Source organism: Ostrinia nubilalis, chromosome 25 (genome assembly GCF_963855985.1).
Source record: "Ostrinia nubilalis chromosome 25, ilOstNubi1.1, whole genome shotgun sequence".
Taxonomy (NCBI): domain Eukaryota; kingdom Metazoa; phylum Arthropoda; class Insecta; order Lepidoptera; family Crambidae; genus Ostrinia; species Ostrinia nubilalis.
The window spans coordinates 2,362,784-2,382,947 of record NC_087112.1 but is presented as its reverse complement, the minus strand read 5'-3'; the positions used below and the strand labels follow the sequence as shown (position 1 = coordinate 2,382,947).

The window sequence follows — 20,164 nt, the reverse complement described above, 5'->3', positions numbered from 1 at the left end:
AACAATATTAACTACTCCGCGCCCCTGCTAGCTTTGTGAGTGACGTCATCATCATCATTTCAGCCCCAGGATCCGCTGCTGAACATAAGCCTGAATGCGAGGAGTGCAGGACCAATAATCGTGGAAACCTTGGGAAGGTCTTTATCCAGCAGTGGACGTCATTTGACTGAAATAAACGAACGAACATAGGCCTCCCCAATGATTTTCAGATTGGCTGGTTTGAAAATTATCAGTCCATTGCGTTGATGTCTAACAATTGACGTGCGTTCGCGCATCCTAGATTGGCCAGCTGAAAAACCAACCAGTAATTCAGCATCACGGCGCCTAACAATCTTAACTACTCCGCGCCCCTGCTAGATTTGTGAGTTTGTCATTTCAGCCACAAGACACCTACTGCTGATCATAGGCCTCCCGCAATAATACATTTTTAGAGTAGCTGGTTGGAAGAGGTTACCCAACGATTTCTTGTTTAGCTGGATGAAAGTGGCCCGCATCCAGCGCCTGACAATATTAATCTATCAATTCCGCAAGATACGTCATCATCTTGACCAGGTCATAGTCTGTAGCAGTGGCAAGAGGACAATCCTCTCTAATTTACCAGAAGCAACTGCAGGATTTGGACGCAGGCTAGACAGGTTTCTAGACGGGTGTCTATGGGCGACGGTAATCACTTACCATCAGGTGATCCGTTTGCTCGTTTGCCTCCTGTTACATAAAAAGAAGGTTGGGGAGGCTTGATGTTCGCATATTTCTCCCTTAACCGCCTGTTACGACATTCACGGGAAAAGTGGAGTTGGTCCTATTTTACTCTACTGAAATTACCCGGCTTGAGATAATTTTGAAACTTTCAAAAATAAAAGACTAGGCAAAATCTTTGTTTTCTCTTTTAAAAAATAACTTGCAAGCAGTGATCCAAATCGCTAAATACACTATCATTCCAGGAGCCTCTGTTCGTTGCGCGCGTGGTGTACGATCTGCTGTTCTTCTTCGTGGTGATCATCATCGTGCTGAACCTGATATTCGGCGTCATCATCGACACCTTCGCCGATCTTAGAAGCGAGAAACAGCAGAAGGAGCTGATACTCAAGAACACCTGTTTTATTTGTGGTGAGTTCAGACAAATATAGTATGGTCCCGTAAATGCTCAGTAATCAAGGTAGAGTTTCATATTATTACTAGAGTAAGTACCCGTAAGGCGATTATCACACTGCGCCGCGCTCCGCCGCGGTCCGCGTGATTTCATATAAAAAATCCCGCGCGCAGACGCGTTGTCAGTGTGTTGTGCCGCGCGACGCGCGTGTTTTCTATACAAACTGAGGTACTTGCATACAATGATTAAATCTGTCGTCCCGTGTACCGCGGCGGAGCGCGGCGCAGTGTCCCAAGCCTATTATGGTACAGACCCGTAAGTGTCCTGTGTGATAGGGACAACTGAATGTACTGTGATCAAAGTAGGGATCTACGTTTGTGCGTAATATCGTAGGGACTCGATCGAGGGCTAATAATGATGACAACGCCTTTCTTTATACATTATGTCCAACACATACTCTGTATAGTTATTGTTTTGTTCGCAGGATTGAACAGGTCAGCCTTTGACAACAAGACGGTCTCGTTCGAGGAACACATAAAAAGCGAACACAACATGTGGCACTATCTCTACTTCATGGTGCTGGTACGGGTCAAGGACCCCACCGAGTTCACCGGGCCCGAGAGCTATGTGCACTCTATGATCAAGGTGAAGTGGACTCTATTCCTCAGGTCCCACAGTCTACAGTAGAGTGAAGCGAACACAACATGTGGCACTATCTTTACTTCATGGTTCAGAGCTATGTGCACTCTATGATCAAGGTGAAGTGGACTCTATTCCTTAGGCCTCACAGTCTAGCCGCTGCCTCGGAATTTCGCGTGCAGTGTGGCAGCCTAAGCGCAGACTAAAGACTTTTTTAGTCGGCCGATAGTTGGGTTCGATTTTATCTAATTTGTATGAAGACACACATTCATATCTCCGTACTGATTAACAGCCCGACGCAAATCGGTCAAATAAAAGTCAGTGGGCTGCGTCTAGTCAATCAAGTGGCAGTGGGCGGGGTGCATAGCTCGTAGAGCTGATGGCCGCTGGGACAGGAAAGTTCTTGAGTGGCGACCACGAGTCGGAAAACGTAGCGTGGGCAGGCCTCTTACTAGGTGGACCGATGATCTGGTGAAGGTCGCGGGAGGTGCCTGGATGCGAGCGGCGCAGGTTCAGTCTTCGTGGAAATCCTTGGGGGAAGCCTTTGTCCAGCAGTGGACGTCTTTCGGCTGAAACGACGACTGCGTCTAGGCTTAGTGTTATGTATTATGTAGATGATTTATTAAATTGGTCTTTTCTCCACAGTCAAACAACCTGGACTGGTTCCCGCGTCTGCGCGCGCTATCGCTCGTGGGCGGCGGCGAGGGCGAGGGCGGCGAGCTCGAGTTGCGCGCCCTGCAGACGCAGCTCGAGCGCGCCCAGCGCCAGGTGCACACGCTCACGCACCTGCTCACAGAGCTGCGCGACCAGGTACCCTCGCGACATCACTGTAGCCTCCCCTCCCCGGCGGCGAGGCTCGAGCTGCCCTGCAGACGCAGCTCGAGCGCGCCCAGCGCCAGGTGCACACGCTCACGCACCTGCTCACAGAGCTGCGCGACCAGGTACCCTCGCGACATCACTGTAGCCTCCCCTCCCCGGCGGCGAGGCTCGAGCTGCCCTGCAGACGCAGCTCGAGCGCGCCCAGCGCCAGGTGCACACGCTCACGCACCTGCTCACAGAGCTGCGCGACCAGGTACCCTCGCGACATCACTGTAGCCTCCCCTCCCCGGCGGCGAGGCTCGAGCTGCCCTGCAGACGCAGCTCGAGCGCGCCCAGCGCCAGGTGCACACGCTCACGCACCTGCTCACAGAGCTGCGCGACCAGGTACCCTCGCGACATCACTGTAGCCTCCCCTCCCCGGCGGCGAGGCTCGAGCTGCCCTGCAGACGCAGCTCGAGCGCGCCCAGCGCCAGGTGCACACGCTCACGCACCTGCTCACAGAGCTGCGCGACCAGGTATAATAATCTATCTTTAAATGCGAAAGGTCACTGATTGACTGACTCACTCATCACGAAATCTCAGAAACTACAAAGGAAAATTTGAGTCTTCTAGCCTCAAATTTTCCTTTTAGAACGTAGGTGCTCACTAAGACGGGATTTTGCAATATCAATCCCTAAGGGGGTTAAACGGACTCCGCGCGTACGAAGTCGCGGGTGATCGCTAGTAATAATACAAAAAACCTTTATTCGCTGACCTTTCTAACTTACTTAGCGCGACCAGGTAACACACATGAATTCAACTTGACTGCGTCTTAAGCTATGTCTCCTCCTCCTGCGCAGCCAGGATCTACATCACCTCGCCCACCTACCCCTACCCGCTCGTGATACACCAGTATCCTCCCCTATTTGCAATTGCGACTAGATACCCTCCACCACACACTTTATAATGAGTCTACATTTCAGGATTACGTACTCTGCAGCCTCTTACGACTATTGTGGTGAACCCACTCGTTACACAAGCTTATTTAGCTTACCATGAGGTGTTATTGTTTCTTTGTCAAAGAGCCATCATCAACAGACGTCCACTGCTGAACATAGACCTCCCCCAATAATTTCCACATCGTCCGGTTGGCTGTTCAAAGAATACGCCACTAAAATCCACCTCATCCACAGATGACGGAGCAGAGAAAACAGAAGCAGCGCATCGGGCTCCTCAACTCAACCTCGGTGTACCTCCAGAACTTGCAGATGAACCTGCCTCCGTGAATCCGCACCTGCTCACACCAGGACACACACACACGCTCACTACACTCGTGACGTCACCTTACATCTAATATGCTCAGTACAGTTTCATGCCTGCCTACTTTCAACACATGACGGCATCTTAAGACTGTTGATGCTCAGTATTGGATATGCTTGTAAAATTAGCAGTATGAATCAATTACACACGTGCTTTTTACACCCGTGACGTCATCGTACAACTTTACGCTCAGTATAGTTTCAAGCCTGTAAAATTTGCGGTATGAATCAATTACACACGTGCTTTTCACACGCGTGACGTCTCGTACAACGTTACGCTCAGTATAGTTCCAAGCCTGTATGATTTGCGGTATGAATCAATTACACACGTTCTTTCAACACTCGTTACGTCTTGCAACATCTTGCAAATGTTGATGGTCAGTATAGTTGCTTGTAAAATTTGCGGTATGAATCTATTACATACTTACTTTCAACACTCGTGACGTCATCGTACAACTAATGCTCAGTATAGTTTATGCTTGTAAAATTTGCGATATGACTATTAATTTAGCTTTACACAAGCTTTAATGCCGTTTTACATTCTGTTGTTAAGAAGTGTTGTGAAAGTTAGTATGACCAAATAATTTATTTAGTTTTACTTGCTTGAGAAAATAAGCAACGTGTCGTATAAACTCTTTGAAGGAAAGGTGCTTTTTAAGCTAACTTTTCTTTACACACGCATAAAACATGCTAATGTGATATCAAATTGATTTAGCTATACTTTATCATCGAGACGAAAGGTAAGTACGAGCAATATATAATTTATATGAGCAGTGTGTGTCGTGTCTAATATTTTACCATCTTACCTCAACTTATCGCACAATCAAATAGAAATGTTCCATTTCAAACTTGATAACTTCGATTTTCCGTGACACTAAATGAGTGAAAATACCTACAGGTTAATATTGTTAGCGTGAGTCATACATAAGTATAGATTCCTATTCATAAAGATAGTAAGCTATCAATATATTCCACTAATGACGTTGTATTTAAAGATAAATACTAAAAATTAAAGAGATATAAAGAAAACAAGATACAAAATAAATTTTTCCTCCTGTAGGTATCTACACATATCTATGATATAGACCGCGTATATAGTTATATTGTAATTGGCCAAGGATTTGATCATTTAGAATCTAATTTAGATTAGATCTATTGAATATTTAATATAGAAACCCGGTTTCTAGTTTTCAATTAAAGTAATTGTTAAAACAAACGTAAAGATACTTGTTTTTTAATGAAATAACGCAGAAAGTGAAGATTGTAATTTTTTCATTAGTGAAATATCCCAATAATATGTACTTAAATTGAATACCTAGAAATCGGGGACTCGATGATTTTCGCAAGAAAATCACGATTTTATGACTTTGATGACAAATAATGTAATGTTATATTTCAATTGTAACTTTTCATACATTTCATTACAAGTAACTTGTTACATTACCTTTTCTCTAATCTTGTCTAATGTGATTCAAATATAAGTTGTTGAATTTTATTGAAGTTACATTTGAAACAATGTTATGCTGTATGAAACCTATGATGAATAATTTAGAACAAATGAATTTGTTTTAACTAGTGTTCATAGATTTAGGTGTGGATGTTTTTAAGTGATGATGATGAAGGAGCTTACGACTTGTTTTGTATATTCTTGTCAGAAATTTAATTTCTCCTTAGATTTTATATACAGATCGTAAGCATTATACAGGCAGATCAAAGCAATATTTTAAGTAGCTCCTTCGAATAACATGTGCAATCGAATAGCTCAAAACCGTTACCTAATCGTACTGTAGTTAGATAAAACGAATTTTATTTAATTATCCGGAGATCCGAGTCTATCTCTACAATGTTATCGTGTGAAATGTATACTTTTGTTGTGGTTGTCTTATGTGTTAAGGTGTTGCCATGTTGCCGCGAATATTGGACATAACAACATTTATACAAGAATGGATGCATTTTAATAGCATTTTTAGGTATTAAACTGGCCTCATTCGAAGACTTATGAGGACACTGAATCACTGCATAGTGTCTAATTTTTGTTGAAAAGAATTTGTTGGACTTTTTTAATCCAATAAGTACAAGAAACATCTATAGTCAAATAAATAAAAGTTATGTTGTTTAATTTAGGGCTTATTTCAATCGCTATGCCATGAAACTTTTTTGAGAATAATTTTCACTTATTGACAGTTTATGGGGAAATATTGACATTGTTAACTATGTTCTTCAGGTCAGGGTTGTAAAGCCCTATGTCTACGAATATTCGCGGCAACATTATTTTTAAGCTAGTAAATAATTCGATTCGACTTAAAACGTGGTTGTTGGTCACTACAGGTTTGATGTACGAAATGATGCAGCTGTAGGCTGCAAAGTGAAGTATGCAATACTATTTTAAGCCTTTCAATCTGTCGCCAAAATCACCTCGTACGTGGCGTTAATTTGTCATTATTATTTTTAAGTATGAGGCTTTGAAGATATTACAATGTTATAATATAACCGATTTCTACGTAATTCGTTTAAGTTCGAATAAGGTTCCTCAATGAAACACGTTAATATTTAGCACTCTGAGCATTACCCGTGCAAAGTTATGTTCATATTACCACGTAGTGTGCTAGGGGCGGGTTCTATATGTTTTTATGAAACTTATGCCCGTAATCACCATCAATACCTAATTTTTAAGTGATCCCTATGGTAACACATAACAGGAATTTTGTTTTCAAAGGGGACACTTAAAAATTTGGTATTAATGGTGAAAAAGGGCATTAAAACATAGTATTGGGTACGCCCTGTTTTCGCTACGTGGTATTATGAGTATATCATTAATGGTATAAAATATTCTCATGACGATACTACAATAAATTGTAGGTTTGAAAATTATGAATCTGTATTTGAGATCTAAAATATATGTAAATCAATCGAACAATAAAATAAACACTGACTTACTAAACGATCTGTGCCATCCGAGCAATAGTAGCTAAGTCGATGTTTACCACGCTATTTTAATGTATGATATCATATAAATCGAATGTTTATATGCCGAATATTAGCAATTTGTTATTGTTTTTGTTGATCTGTTTATTTTTGTACTTAAATCTTGTCTCTCTTGAAATCTATCTCTCTTATATTGATCTTTATATAGCTATAACTTGTATATATTTATTTTACTTTTCGCGACCAAATTGTACTTACATTCCTGATTCTTCTTACTACACTGAAGTTTGCATTTATAGGGCAATTATAGTTAAATATATCTAGCAAAATTAGGACAAATCTCATTTTGAAAATTAGTAAATATTTCATAAAAATTAGGCAGTGCTTGGAAAATCTTCTCAAAATATAATTTGACTTAGTTTTAACACGTCGAAATAAGTTTTCGAGTGCAAATTCTGTAAAACTAACAACTCGTTTATAATGCAGAGCTTTATATTATTTTTATTTATTTATTTACTTCTATCAAAGTTATATTTTTAAATGTTTAGGTATATCAGTTACGTTCTAGTTTGTTTATTTATTGTATTCCGTCGGGAATCGATGCTGGAACCCTCTATTGCTGTAAGGACGTATCATGGTGATCGTTGACCAAATTTCAAATGTATCTATTTTTTCCTAGAAATCTATATTTTTATTACCACATCTTGTGAGTCTTTAAAGTTTATAGAATATATTTATCGCACGTTTACATTCCTATCGTATTTTTTATATTGTTTATGGTCTTTCGAAATTCTAGCGAATCTTTCGGAAAATGTAAAGTTCTCGCTTGTGGGTAGGCAGCACAGCGGTAGTACTTCAAAATATAATTTTATAACTGAAAATAAATAATCAGTCTAAAAACGCAAAAATGTTTTCGCTGTTGCGCCGCTCACAGCGGACCCTCTTCCTTAGATGTAGCCAAGGGCTTGTTCCGCTACGGTCTCAGCGTTTGCCCCTATAGGGTTCGAACGCGGGACCAAAGCGGAGCGACCGTAGACTAGTAGGATATTGCCGGTGCGACGGCTGCAATAACGTGTTTTGTTTATAAATAAAAATAATGGCACAAATATATCGTTTCATTTGAATTTAACAGCTTTATCTTAACTGTAAAGTTGATATAAATACATTTTCCCACCCTACACCATCCAAGCTGTTTTGCACGTTCAGGTTTTACACATAAAACATATTTACATTATGTTTGGTTGAGTAAGTTATTGAACAGGCTTACAGAATGATACAACAATTATAAACATATCTAACAATAGGTACCTGGTTTCCACCAGTGACCAAAGTGGAGGGGATTGAAGATGTGTTTTAGAGTAGGCGCACACCGTTGATTTTTAGTTGGCCGATAGTTGTGCCCGATTTTAAATTGTATGAATCGGCCAAATCGAATCGGCGTAGTGTGCGCACTCCCATACATGCCCATACTGATCAACTACCCGACTAAACTATGGGCCGACGAAAAATCAACGGTGTGCGCCTACTCTTAATAACCAATAGTGTAAAAAAGTTTTCAAACCGAACCTGAGAGGAGAGGTGATGTGGAAACAAAATCTGTTGGGTTTTTCAAACCATAACTGAACCATTTATTTTTACTGCAAATGTGAACACTACTAGCACTGCCTACTTGATAAGCTAGATAGAAAGTATTTATTTGTCTATAATAACATTATTTCGATGAATTTGCGTATTGTTTATCACAAGGTGAATACTTAGGATAGGATTAGATTTTATTTCTACGATATGGACAGTTCACGTGCAAGCAAAGGTACACGGGAAATTCGCTAATCTGTCTTTATAGATAGATACAATCCTTCCAGCGAAAGATATTATAAAAGGTGTGAATGCTCTGATAAAAGTATTATCTTTTCGATAAAACCCCGTTCGACATTTGTGGACGGACATCGAAGCGGCATCATGCGTCTGACATTATTGTTTTTAGCCATTTTCTCGTGTAAGTTTTGTGTTCAGTGAAAATACTTCCAAGGAACGTGTTTTATGTTGTGTTCAAATGTGAAGTCCGGTGTTGGGTCTAGTTAATTCCTCTATGGGTCTAGTGCAGTGTAATTCAGTAATTAATGTGGAGTTTGACAGTGTTTCATATGTGTTGATATTAGTTAAGTCTAAGTGCATACAATTTTCACTTATTAGCGCTTTATTAGACCTCGAATCTTATTACGTTGAGCATAAAGTTTACATTATAATACTTTTATTTACCTGTAAGTAATGAGCTTTTTTTACAACTCAATATTGAAGCGATTCGCTTGTGCGATCCAAACAAAGCTGTTAATTTAACTCTCTGTCTCTCATGTTAATTTTTTTCAAAAAACATTCAAAAAAGTGATGTGTGACATTAGACAAGGCCTCTATAGCCCAGTGGTTCGACAACTCGAGCTCGACCCAGAGGTAATATGTTATATTCCCGGGTGAGACACTCAACAAATAAGGTTTAAGAAGGTATTTGTTCCTAGTATGACCTGAAACCACTTTTTCCATTCCACTTGCGTTTACACGATTAATAAAGAAGATTAGACCTAGTAAATAGTAAACTTTTATAGCACGATCAAATACTTTGGTTTAAGCATCATCCGAAGTCCAGACAAGCTTGCTTAGTCATAAATAACATTTTTACATGGACGAAATTGTAGTAATAGGTAGTTTAAACTTCTATGTAGTTTAAAATAAATACAGGTAGGTAATTTACGTGTGTGATAATAAGTAATGATTCATGTTTTTCGCAATAAGTAGAGATACTTGTTAATAAGTATCAGCCCTCTTAGACAAAGTCAACATTCTTGCTTGATAGATTAAATTGAATGATAATTTCGCTACGTTTTTTTTACGTGCACATCGCACTACATTTTGGTTGCAAAGTTATTATCTACGTAAGTTTTCAATGTTAAGCAATTGTTTTGTTAATTCGTAATAACTTCGCTATTAAGTAAAAAAACTCAATTTATTTTTTTGAGAACTCAGGGGAGAGTCGTTAATTTTTGTCCTTTAATCTTAAGTATTACCATTATTTCTGAGCACATGTACCTAAGCCGTTTGAATGAAATAATTCAATGTAGGTAAAACAAATTTCGATTCTGATAAAATGGATTACAATACTAATTTACTAAACAGATAATAATTTTGGCTACCTTTATCAATCAAAATTAGTTATGATGAAAGAAGGCTATTGAGCCTTCTAAGGAAATAGAAAAATAGTTGAGTTATTTTTAGAGACCATCAATTATACCTAAGTTCCCTGAATAAATACATAAAGGTGAGTGATCAGAATATGCCATGAGCATGTAAAAATAGTCTTATCAATGCTTACCTGTGGGCACTCGAACATTGATAAAGATAATTATCGTGTTATTTACTAATCAGTGTGCTTGTGTCTGTTAGCGAATCGAATCTTGATTAATTGGATGGAATACCCCGATAATTAATACTAAAACTTAGTAAATTCGTGAAAATCAGTTAGGTCATTCCTTCATTTCATAAACCTTGTTAGAAATCAAGTATTTCTTCGAATTCTTAAAAGGTATGGGTTGAGGAAGACAGAAATAGACTGCAAACTTGTACTGTGACACATTTGAAAAGCAATGAATTCTTTCTAAAACAAATTCAATAGTTTTCAAAACCATAAGCGACGATAGCCGAACGGTAAAGGTATCAGACTGAGACTCTATATCCGAGGAACGCTGGTTCCAACCAGCCTCCGCTGGACTACTATTAGTAATTTTTGAAATTCAAATTACTAAAAGCTTTGCTGTTCAATCGTTTACTTAACGATAGCAGTTTACAGTCAACTACAATGATAAACTTTTCCTTTCAGTGTCCCAATCGTGGGCGTGGGACTCCGAGGCAGACACGCTGAATGTGGTCGACTTATCCCAGGTTAACCCGGACTCCCGCATCATCGGCGGGACGTCCACCACCATTGAGCGGTTCCCCTACGCTGTGCAGGTAAGAATCATTCTAGGTCAGGGATGGCGAACATATGGCACGCGTGCCATTGATGGCATGATACGAACCACAATATGTAGGGCATGCCACCATTGCCACCAATCACCCCAAAATTCACTATGAAATAAAATAGTAAATAATAAAAAAGAGCCCTCATCTATCGTATTTACTCACATCAGTTGGCGCCACTGTAGAATAAGATGCTGTAATGCTGTCATTTGCCAGTGGTGCCACTGGTACGATGCTCCCTCATTGATAGCATTAAATGGCACGTCTACGACTACATCAAATTTGTTTTTAAAAGTGGCACGTTGCTACATAAAGGTTCGCCATCCCTGTTCTAGGTACTTAATCATAATAAGTTTAAGTAATTAATATACAGGGTGGCCAAGCAAGACGTGGTCGCTTAATATGGGCCTCATAAGAAGGCCCAAGGTCCAGTGCCGTATTATCCATAAGGCACTTTAGGCCAGTGCCTAGGGGCCCACTATGGCCAGGGGCCCACTATGACCAGGGGCCCAGCACTCCCGATAAAAAAATGAAAAATAAAAATGTTAAAGATTATTTTTATGCAACAAAACTCAAACCACCTCAAAACTTCGCCTTATTTTGGTTTACCCATTCAATCGTCATATTTCGATACTGTGGAACCTAATTAATTTTCGTGACGTTGGCATTACTGCTTTGGTTTACATGACAGGTCGACGGTTGACGCCCTTCAGAGGCTAAAAAGCCTCACTGTGGAGGCTAGGGAGAGGGCTGAGGGTGTGTTGGCTGTATCATTCGATATAGCCAACGCTTTCAATACCATCCCTCATCCCACCATACTCTAGGCACTTCAACATCACAGAGTGCCTCAGTACGTTTGAGCGCTGCTGGGCGATTACTTACGGGACCGCGAAGTCCTGTATGTTAACAGAGACGGCCAGCTCAAACGGCGCGGCGTAGCCAGCGGGGTGCCGCAGGGTTCGGTGCTCGGTCCACTCTTGTGGAACCTAGGCTTCAACTGGCTATTCCGGGGCGTCCTTCTCGCGGGCATGAGTGTCACATGCTATGCGGATGACACTCTGGTCACTGCCCGAAGAAGACATTTGGGGCCGCGGCACGGCTGGCGTCGGCGGGCGGCACATTAGTCGCTCGCAGAATATGACGCCTCGGCCTGAAAGTCGCGCTGGAGTAGACTGAGGCCCTCTTTTTTCCGGGGCCAGCGCAACCCTCCTGACGCGTTGAGGACGTTAGGATTGACGTCAAAGGCCAAATGAAATATCTGGGCCTCACGCTTGACGGGAGGTGGCATTTTAGCCCGCACTTCAACGGGCTAGCGCCACGCCTTCTCAAGGCAGCCAGCGCACTGAGTTGGCTCCTCCCGAATTTGGGAGGGCCACAAACGAGCTGTCGTCGACTTTATGCCGGCGTTCTGAGGAGCATGGCGCTGTATGGCGCCCCAGTCTGGGCGGACACACTCGACAAGAGGGAGAATGCTGCCCTTCTGCGCAGACCCCAGCGGGCCATAGCGCAGAGGGTCGCAAGGACCTACCTCACGGTAGGGCACGCTGCGGCGTGCGTCCTCACTGGTACTCCTCCTTGGGAGCTAGAAGCTGGGGTCTTGTCTGTCATCTATCACTGGATGGCAGACCAGAAGGCGCGTAGATAGCGCTCGGCCCCAGACCGGTGCGGCGCCGTCGCGAAGACATGACTCGCGCGCAGTTTGGCCGCCATTGGTCCTGTTCTGGACGGTACGACCGCACGGGTTCCTCACGTTCCGTCTGGCGCAGGTGCTGACCGGGCATGGCTGCTTCGGTTCGTACCTGCATAGAATCGGGCGACAGGAATCCCCGTGTGCCACAAATGCGGCGCGGCGGATGACACGGTGCAGCACACCCTCGCGGTCTGCACAGGCTGGGAGGAGCAGCGCCGTGTCCTCACTGCGGTCGTGGGCCGGGATCTTTCGCTTCCGAGCCTGGTCATCGCCATGCTGGGAAGTGAAGGATGCTGGAAGGTGGTCGCCTCCTTTTGCGAAGAGGTCATCCTTCAGAAGAAGGCAGCGGAGCGCGAGCGGGAGAACGATCCTCTCGCCCCATCGCTCCGTCTCTCGCTCCATCAGAAGGCGGTTGTACGACCGTTCTACTCTGCCCCCAGGTGGCGGCCAGCAGGCCGGGGGTGCGGGGGCACCGTTGTCACCTCCGTCTGACGGGAACGGCTTGGCGTTTCGGGCATTCCCGTCGGACCCCCACAAGGGGGGCGTGTAGGGTCCGCCGTGCAGGCGAGCTGTCGCTGTAGCGTGGTGTCGCGGAAGTCTAAGGCTACGGCCGGATACTCGCGACACCCCCACTCGGGCTACGACAGAACGCCGCGGAGGTTTTAGTAGGTAAAACCCGTCCTTTTCCCTTTTTAGGGCGCCGGGAGTCCCACACACCACCCTGTCCCCCGGCAGTGGTGACGGTGCGCAAATCATATCCTCCGCGACAAAAAAAAGGGGGGCCCAAAAGGAGCTGTGCCTAGGGGCCCCGAGATGGTTAATCCGGCCCTGCCAAGGTCATCCAAAGGGCGATGGAGGATGGAGCGAGCTATGCTCGGAGTTTCCCTGCGTAATCGAGAAATGAAGAGAACCAAAACAGACAGTGACAGATATAGCCTGCAAAATTTCTTAAATAAAGTGGCAGTGGGCGGAGCACAATGCTCGTAGAGATGATGGCCCCTTGGGGCAGAAAAGTTTTCGAGTGGCGACCACGGGCCGGAAGACGTAGCATGGACAAGCCCCCCACTAAGTGGACCGACGATCTCGTCAAGGTTGCGGGAAGAACCTGGATCCGGACAGTGCAGGCCCGGTTGTTATGGAAGTTCTTGGGGAGGCCTCTGTCCAGCAGTGGACGTCATTTGGCTGAAACGAATGCACGATCAAGACCTAGGTACTTATACTTAACATTATTCAATAAATAAAATATTATTTTCAGGTTCAAAGAAGCAATCAGCTGACGTGTGGCGGGACGCTGCTCACAAACCGAGTCGTGCTCTCGGCCGCGCACTGCTTTGTTGATCGGTGAGTATCATGTTAACGCACAGAATAAGTATGCTAGAGAAAGGTTCCGCGGCACACTGGTGTACTGTGGTCATTATTAGATGGTGTGCCTCGAAAAAATAAGGTTATCTTCTAAACTTAACCGCCTCTGTGGTCTAGTGGTAAGACCACCTGCTTCAGACGCAGAGGTCCCGGGTTGGATTCCCAGTGGGGGCAGATTTTTCTGTGCGGTTTGGTTGGTGATAGGGCTTGTTCTAAGTCTGCCTGGCTAGCTACCACCATCTTACCTAAGTAAGTCTGTCGCCATTGTAACAACAATGTTAACAGCATTGTTGTGTTCCGGCAGTTAGAGGTAAGATAGCCAGTTCCTCCGTGGTTGAGGATTCCGAGTGAAGCTCGCTTCCACCTTCGGCCTGATCATCACTTGCCATCAGGTGAGATACAGGCCACAAGAGCTTCCTCGTAATGGATAAAAAAAACTTATTTTTACTGTCAATGTGCCAATTTTACCAGGAGTTATTCTCGGATAAAAGTTTGTTCGAATAGGGCCTAAGTAAACAACTGTTGTTCTAGTGTTCAAACTTTTACGAACCAAACGTCGGCGTCGTACATTTTACTTGTATTGTATTAATACCATCGCGCATCGTAAGAACGTTACATCGTAAAAACAATACTTCCTTTTACTTAGGTCTGCAACAAACATATCGTGACAATGGGCGCATGGAGTTGCGAGGCTTTTGAAAGAAACTATCTACCTACTTAATATTTCTCTACTTAGTAGTAGTTTAAAATAGGGCTATCCGTGTTTGAGTATCAGAATTTATCATTATTGTAGATAAAGTTTGGGATATAATAAACATGGTTCACCATTACTCGTATGTTGATAAAGATTGCATTTTGGAGTAAGAGACGGGGAATACCTAAAATGTACTTTCAGCAGCACTTAAGTCAATCTTAAGAAACTAAGTAGGTAAGTACTTAGGCATTGAATGTATCTCAATGCTTAAGGTATTCGTTAAATTTTTCGCGTTTTAGCGGTCGCATTATTCATCTTAAGTGTATTTAACATACAGGCATCTCTAAGAGTTGTCTAAACAGATATTCGAGAGACAAGAGAGACAGATCGAATCAGAAATAAGGAGATCCATAAACGAACTAAATTCGCTGACATAGACCGACAGATTTGCAAGCTGAAGTGGCAATGGGCAGGACACATAGTACGCAGAACTGACGGCCGATGGGGCAGCAAGGTTCTAGAGTGGAGGCCGCGTACCGGAAAACGCGTAGGACGTTCACTCACAAGGTGGACCGACGACATCATAAAGGTAGCAGGAAGGCGCTGGACGCAGGCCGCTACCAATCGATCAACATGGAAAACATTGGGGGAGGCCTATGTTCAGCAGTGGACATCCTATAATCTGAAATGTCGATGATGATGATGAAACGGATATTCTGTCGGAGTATCAATTTTATTAGCTATTGATATTTTAAACAATTACTTATTTTCAGATTAACACCCAGGCCAGACCCGTCGCAGTACACCATCAGGGCTGGTACCGCGCTACGAGGATCTGGTAAAGTGTAATTCTATACATTTTTATTGCAAAATAATATGTATTTATAAAAGTTAACACATTGTGGAAAAAATCGCTATGTCCATAAATCGCAATTTCGATCCATAGTGCGCCACTGTGTTTAACTTGATGTGCTGTCTTGGTGATGTCGTCCGTACCTACTATAGATGACCCACGCTGAACTGTCCCACCAAACTGAATGACAGGGGGGCGCTACCATCGTTCAACTATATGGTTTCCAACATGGCAAAAATTGGAACCAGCGATCCGGTATTGACGGTGGCGCCCCACTGTCAATGTCAGGGATAGGACAGTTCAGTATTTTGGAACTTTAACCGTTATATTTTTTGTCAGACAACTGTCGCGATACAGTTAGCGTAACGATTGACTTTCCCACATATCTGGGGAAATAAGCAAAGACATCGGTACTGTACTAAAGTCCGGTCGCCGAGCACGTAGAATTTCGTCCAATGACCCCAAGCTACCTATCCTTATCGCTCGCACGTAATTATATTTCTGTCGCGACTGTGCGACGGGCAGCCGCAGTGATTGTGCGAGCGCGATAGCAATATAATTACGCGCGAGTGATAAGGATGGGTAGCTTGGGGTCATTGGACGAAATTCTACGTGCTCGGCAACCGGACTATATCAGCATGAATCATTTGATTACTGTGATTTGAATTTGTGCGATTTTGTGCGATATCCGTGTATTCATTTACAAATTGCGTTACATTATCCAGGCGGTACCACGAGCCGGGTGTCGGTAATAGTGGTGCACCAGTCGTACAACACGGTGACGCACGACGCCGACGTGGCGCTAATGGTGCTGGCCTCACGACTGAGCTTCAGCACAAGAATCAACAGGGCCAGTCTGCCCATGCAGGGACAGTCGCTGCCGGTCAACACGGGACTCATACACGTCGGCTGGGGGACTACCATTGTGAGTATTCATCGTACCGAGTGAAGTGAGGGTCGCGGAAAGAACCCAGGTTCGCGACCGTTCATTATGGAAAGCCTTGGTGGAGGCCTTTGTACAGCAGTGGCTGAAACGAACGAACGAACCGAGTGGACGGTACCCTTCCCTACTGGACATTGCAAACCAAACCCTTACTAGGTACCCACCTTATATTTATTCTTACAACCACCCGAACGAGCTAACGGCTCACCTCGCTGGAATACGACTCTTCCTCCCATTTACACACACACCACCAAGCGTTCGCCCCGTCCGTATCAGAGCGTCCATGTGACGTGTTGTAAGTACAACTGGACATTTTTAAAACTTGACTATTTGCGAATTCGACAATTTGCGCATAAAGGTATCGGATACCACCGCATCGTACAAAGGGACTGAAAAAACTGATTTTCCCCTTACGCCCTGTATCCTTCTCTAGCCAGAAGATGAGTGCGCCAATAATAGAACTGGGAACATTGACTTACTTAAGGCAGAGGGCGTCCACAACAGTCCTCAATCGCGTTCGGTCTTGAGCTACACGTTTGATCTCGCTCAAAGTCGCCGATCTTCTTCGCCTCGCCTGCCACAGTGCGCCGCCAAGTTTGCTTGGGGCGACCACGTTTGCGTTTTCCTTGGGGGTTCCAATCCAGAGCCTGCTTGTGGATGTGATCGGGATCCCTTCGGAGAGTGTGGCCAATCCAGTTCCACTTGCGGCGCTTGATCTGCTGGTCGATCGGAATATCGTGGCAGCGTTCCGATAGCTATTCGAGTATTATATACCCGGAAAAAACCGAGCGAGTCCAGAAGCTCTGAGGTGGCCCACCCACTTGCCCGAAAATACTCGATTAACGAAACGAACACAACAGGGAAATTTTGATTGATAGTAAAAAAAAATAGGTTTCCACCACCACCTTTGTCTTGCTTTTTCTACTTGCGGTTTTCAATTTGACTTCCCGACTTTCTTTCATTTTTAATTTGATTTCCAGGCGGGAATCAACGCGTTGCCGACGACGCTGCAGGAGGTAACTGTGCGGAAGGTGAACTGGACGACATGCGCGGAGAGGTACCGCTACCTGCAGGCCATCACAGGCGAACCCTTCCTCGTCACTACCAACATGATATGCGCTGGACTTCTTGATGTTGGAGGTACGTATCTATATTCTAACTTCTTAACGAAGAAGTTTGCAACAAGAGGAATAGGGGAAATATATTCATCATCATCATTTCAGCCATAGCGCTCTAAATGATCAGTACCTCTAGCATGAACAACTTTCGTCTTCGAATCGTTTGCGTATTCGATACTCAACCTTCGAATTAAACGATAACGTGACAATTTTGATTCTCAAAATAAGTTTCGTGCAACCACATCTCATACTAAGTTCACTTTACGACACGTTCACGGCGCTGTTGTAGTTTTCTTACTAAATCTTTTGATGGCGATTCGAGTACGCAAACGATTTGAACTCGAAAGTTTTTCGTGCTAGGCCATACTGATGATGAACAGCAAAAATATTAAAATATTCGTTGCAGGCGCAGACGCGTGCCAAGGCGACAGCGGAGGCCCGCTGCTGTACGGAAACATCGTGGTCGGCATCACGTCGTGGGGCTACTCCTGCGGTCACCCATCATACCCTGGCGTCAGTGCGCGCGTCGCTTCCTTCACCAATTGGATCAACGCCACGGTAATGATAATGATAAATGAACTTTATTTTGAATATGAATGTAAGCCAATCACACAAAAACATGTCGACATTCAACAAATTGTCTACAAAAATGTTGAATGTTGACATGCTTTTGTTGATTGTGTAGGGCAGTGTTTTTCAACCTGTGGGTCGCGACCCCCTGGGGGGTCGCGAAGCCTCTATAGAGGGGTCGCGAGAGGTCGTAAAAACTATCTCGGTTAAAAAATAGTAAAGTTTGAAACATAAATTAATCCAAAATCTAATTATGCGAATGTATAAAATATGTTGTACGGATTGAAGACTTCGGTCCCTACAACATCTTTTCGGGGTCGCAAAAATTTTTTTCATACTAGGGGGGTCGCTGCATGAAAAAGGTTGAAAAACACTGGTGTAGGGCAAAACATGCTGGAGACCCGGCTTTAGGTAACATAGCAGATAAACACGGCTTACGATATGTCCTCAAACAAAACCAGCATAATAGCATCATGCCACCGCAGAAGTCGGCATCGAAGTTTTTATTTTTAGTCTGACTTCTCGGTTGTTATTATTTTTAGAAACAGCTTATTCAACCATGTTATTCAATATGTTTTTTTATTATTTGTCGATGACAAAATTACGAGTCATAATTCTAGCAGGACATAAAGATTCGATTTAAACTGCCCAGCATTTACTAGTTACAATTTACTGGTGGTCAAATTGTAATACCTAGTATGGAAAAAAGTAGTTTATAATTAAGATATCATACGCATTTCGATATTTATATTTCAGCATGTTTATCTATCAGTTTAATCAGTAAATGGGTCAGTTATCGGCGTGAGTAATGCGATATCTACGGTTATCTTTATCCAGATAATAAACAATAAAATTCGCGGTAGATAACGGGAATTTTATTTGTATACGAATACTGCACGTTTTGTTATAGTGCAATTCATGTCGAACGCATTTTTCCCCCAGACAAATTGGTTCTACTTATCTCTCTCGCGAAGATGAAACGCAAAGATAACTGGTTGAGAGCGATAAGATCTGATTCCAATAGTTTTACGATGTGAATCTTGAGGACGTAGCACACTATCAACCCGGAAAGGGATCGTAACCGTATCAACTCGAAGCGGTCAGTATTCTTTTTATCCGCACCGTTACGCAAACGCCTCGCCTCGCGGTTGACAGCTCGCGAAAGGCGATACGGTGTTGATTACTTTCAGAGTTGATAAGTTTGCTATGACCTTTATTATGTACTAGCGGCCGCCCGCGAATTCGTACGCGTGGATCCCGTTTTACCCTTTAGGGGTGGAGTTCCGTAAAATCCGTTCTTAGTGAGCACCTACGTTCTAAAAGGATCCCACATGCAAAATTTGAGACTCCTAGCACTTGTAGTTTCTGAGATTTTGTGATGAGTGTGTCAGGCCTTGTCCAGGAGGGCGAATTCGCCGCGAAGCATACGCGCGTTGGCAAGATACATTCCGTCCACAAGACACGCGCGAGTCGTTAATTCGCGCGTAAATCACGTCACACATACGCTCGTGTTCGCACGAAGACCTGGACAAGGCCTCAGTTAATCAGTGACCTTTCGCTTTTATAGATATAGATAGATCACAGAAATAAACTGATAATAATGTATGTTTCCAGGTCAACCAATACAGCAGCAGTCCACGGCTCAGTGGCAGCACGACCGCGACATCATTGCTCCTGGTGACGTCACTCTTGGCTTCATTCACGCTGATGATCAAGGACTTTTAATGAATTTATCTTTTTATAATCTCACCAAGGGAGTGTTTTTATTCCCTTGCCCCGAGATGAGTCTAGAGAAATGTTATTTTTTGCTATAATAAAGTATAGCAGATTATTGACAAAACTATTTATATTTTTTTAGTATCTGTTATTCACTTTCAAAGTACTGTAAGCGTAATTTGGTACCTCAATTGTAAATACGCAGTAAATGTTTGTATTTAGGATAATAAATTTATTTTTATACAAAGTTCTTAGATTTTTATTGCCTTTGGCAGTCACAGGCTTCATTTTGTACTGATTGGTATGATAGCATAAAATTTTATGAACAAATATATTTGTTTTGTTACAAACAACTCAATGACAAATGCTGATTTATATATGGTGTTGTGTGATTGAAAAAGAAATGTTTTGTAAAAAAAAATCGTCATTTTAAATAAAT

General features: G+C 43.2%; 2 protein-coding genes across 2 annotated transcripts in view; both read left to right on the top strand.

The window, feature by feature from the left end:
- The window catches only part of LOC135084236 (inositol 1,4,5-trisphosphate receptor), a 122,336-nt gene extending 114,459 nt beyond the window's left edge, over positions 1–7,877 (top strand). The window contains exons 55-58 of the mRNA XM_063978988.1: positions 942–1,107; positions 1,575–1,735; positions 2,375–2,539; positions 3,721–7,877. Of these exons, the coding sequence (XP_063835058.1) occupies positions 942–1,107; positions 1,575–1,735; positions 2,375–2,539; positions 3,721–3,813 (585 nt within the window). The 3' untranslated portion in view covers positions 3,814–7,877. The remainder of the gene's footprint in view (positions 1–941; positions 1,108–1,574; positions 1,736–2,374; positions 2,540–3,720) is intronic.
- Positions 7,878–8,661: 784 nt separating this feature from the next.
- LOC135084235 (trypsin beta-like) lies at positions 8,662–19,972 on the top strand. Its single transcript, XM_063978987.1, is given in 9 exon segments — positions 8,662–8,767; positions 10,640–10,770; positions 13,725–13,810; positions 15,299–15,363; positions 16,104–16,303; positions 17,302–17,461; positions 17,846–17,974; positions 17,977–17,997; positions 19,624–19,972. Coding segments are annotated over 9 exon segments (1,029 nt in total). The 5' UTR covers positions 8,662–8,730; the 3' UTR covers positions 19,824–19,972.
- Positions 19,973–20,164: the final 192 nt, after the last annotated feature.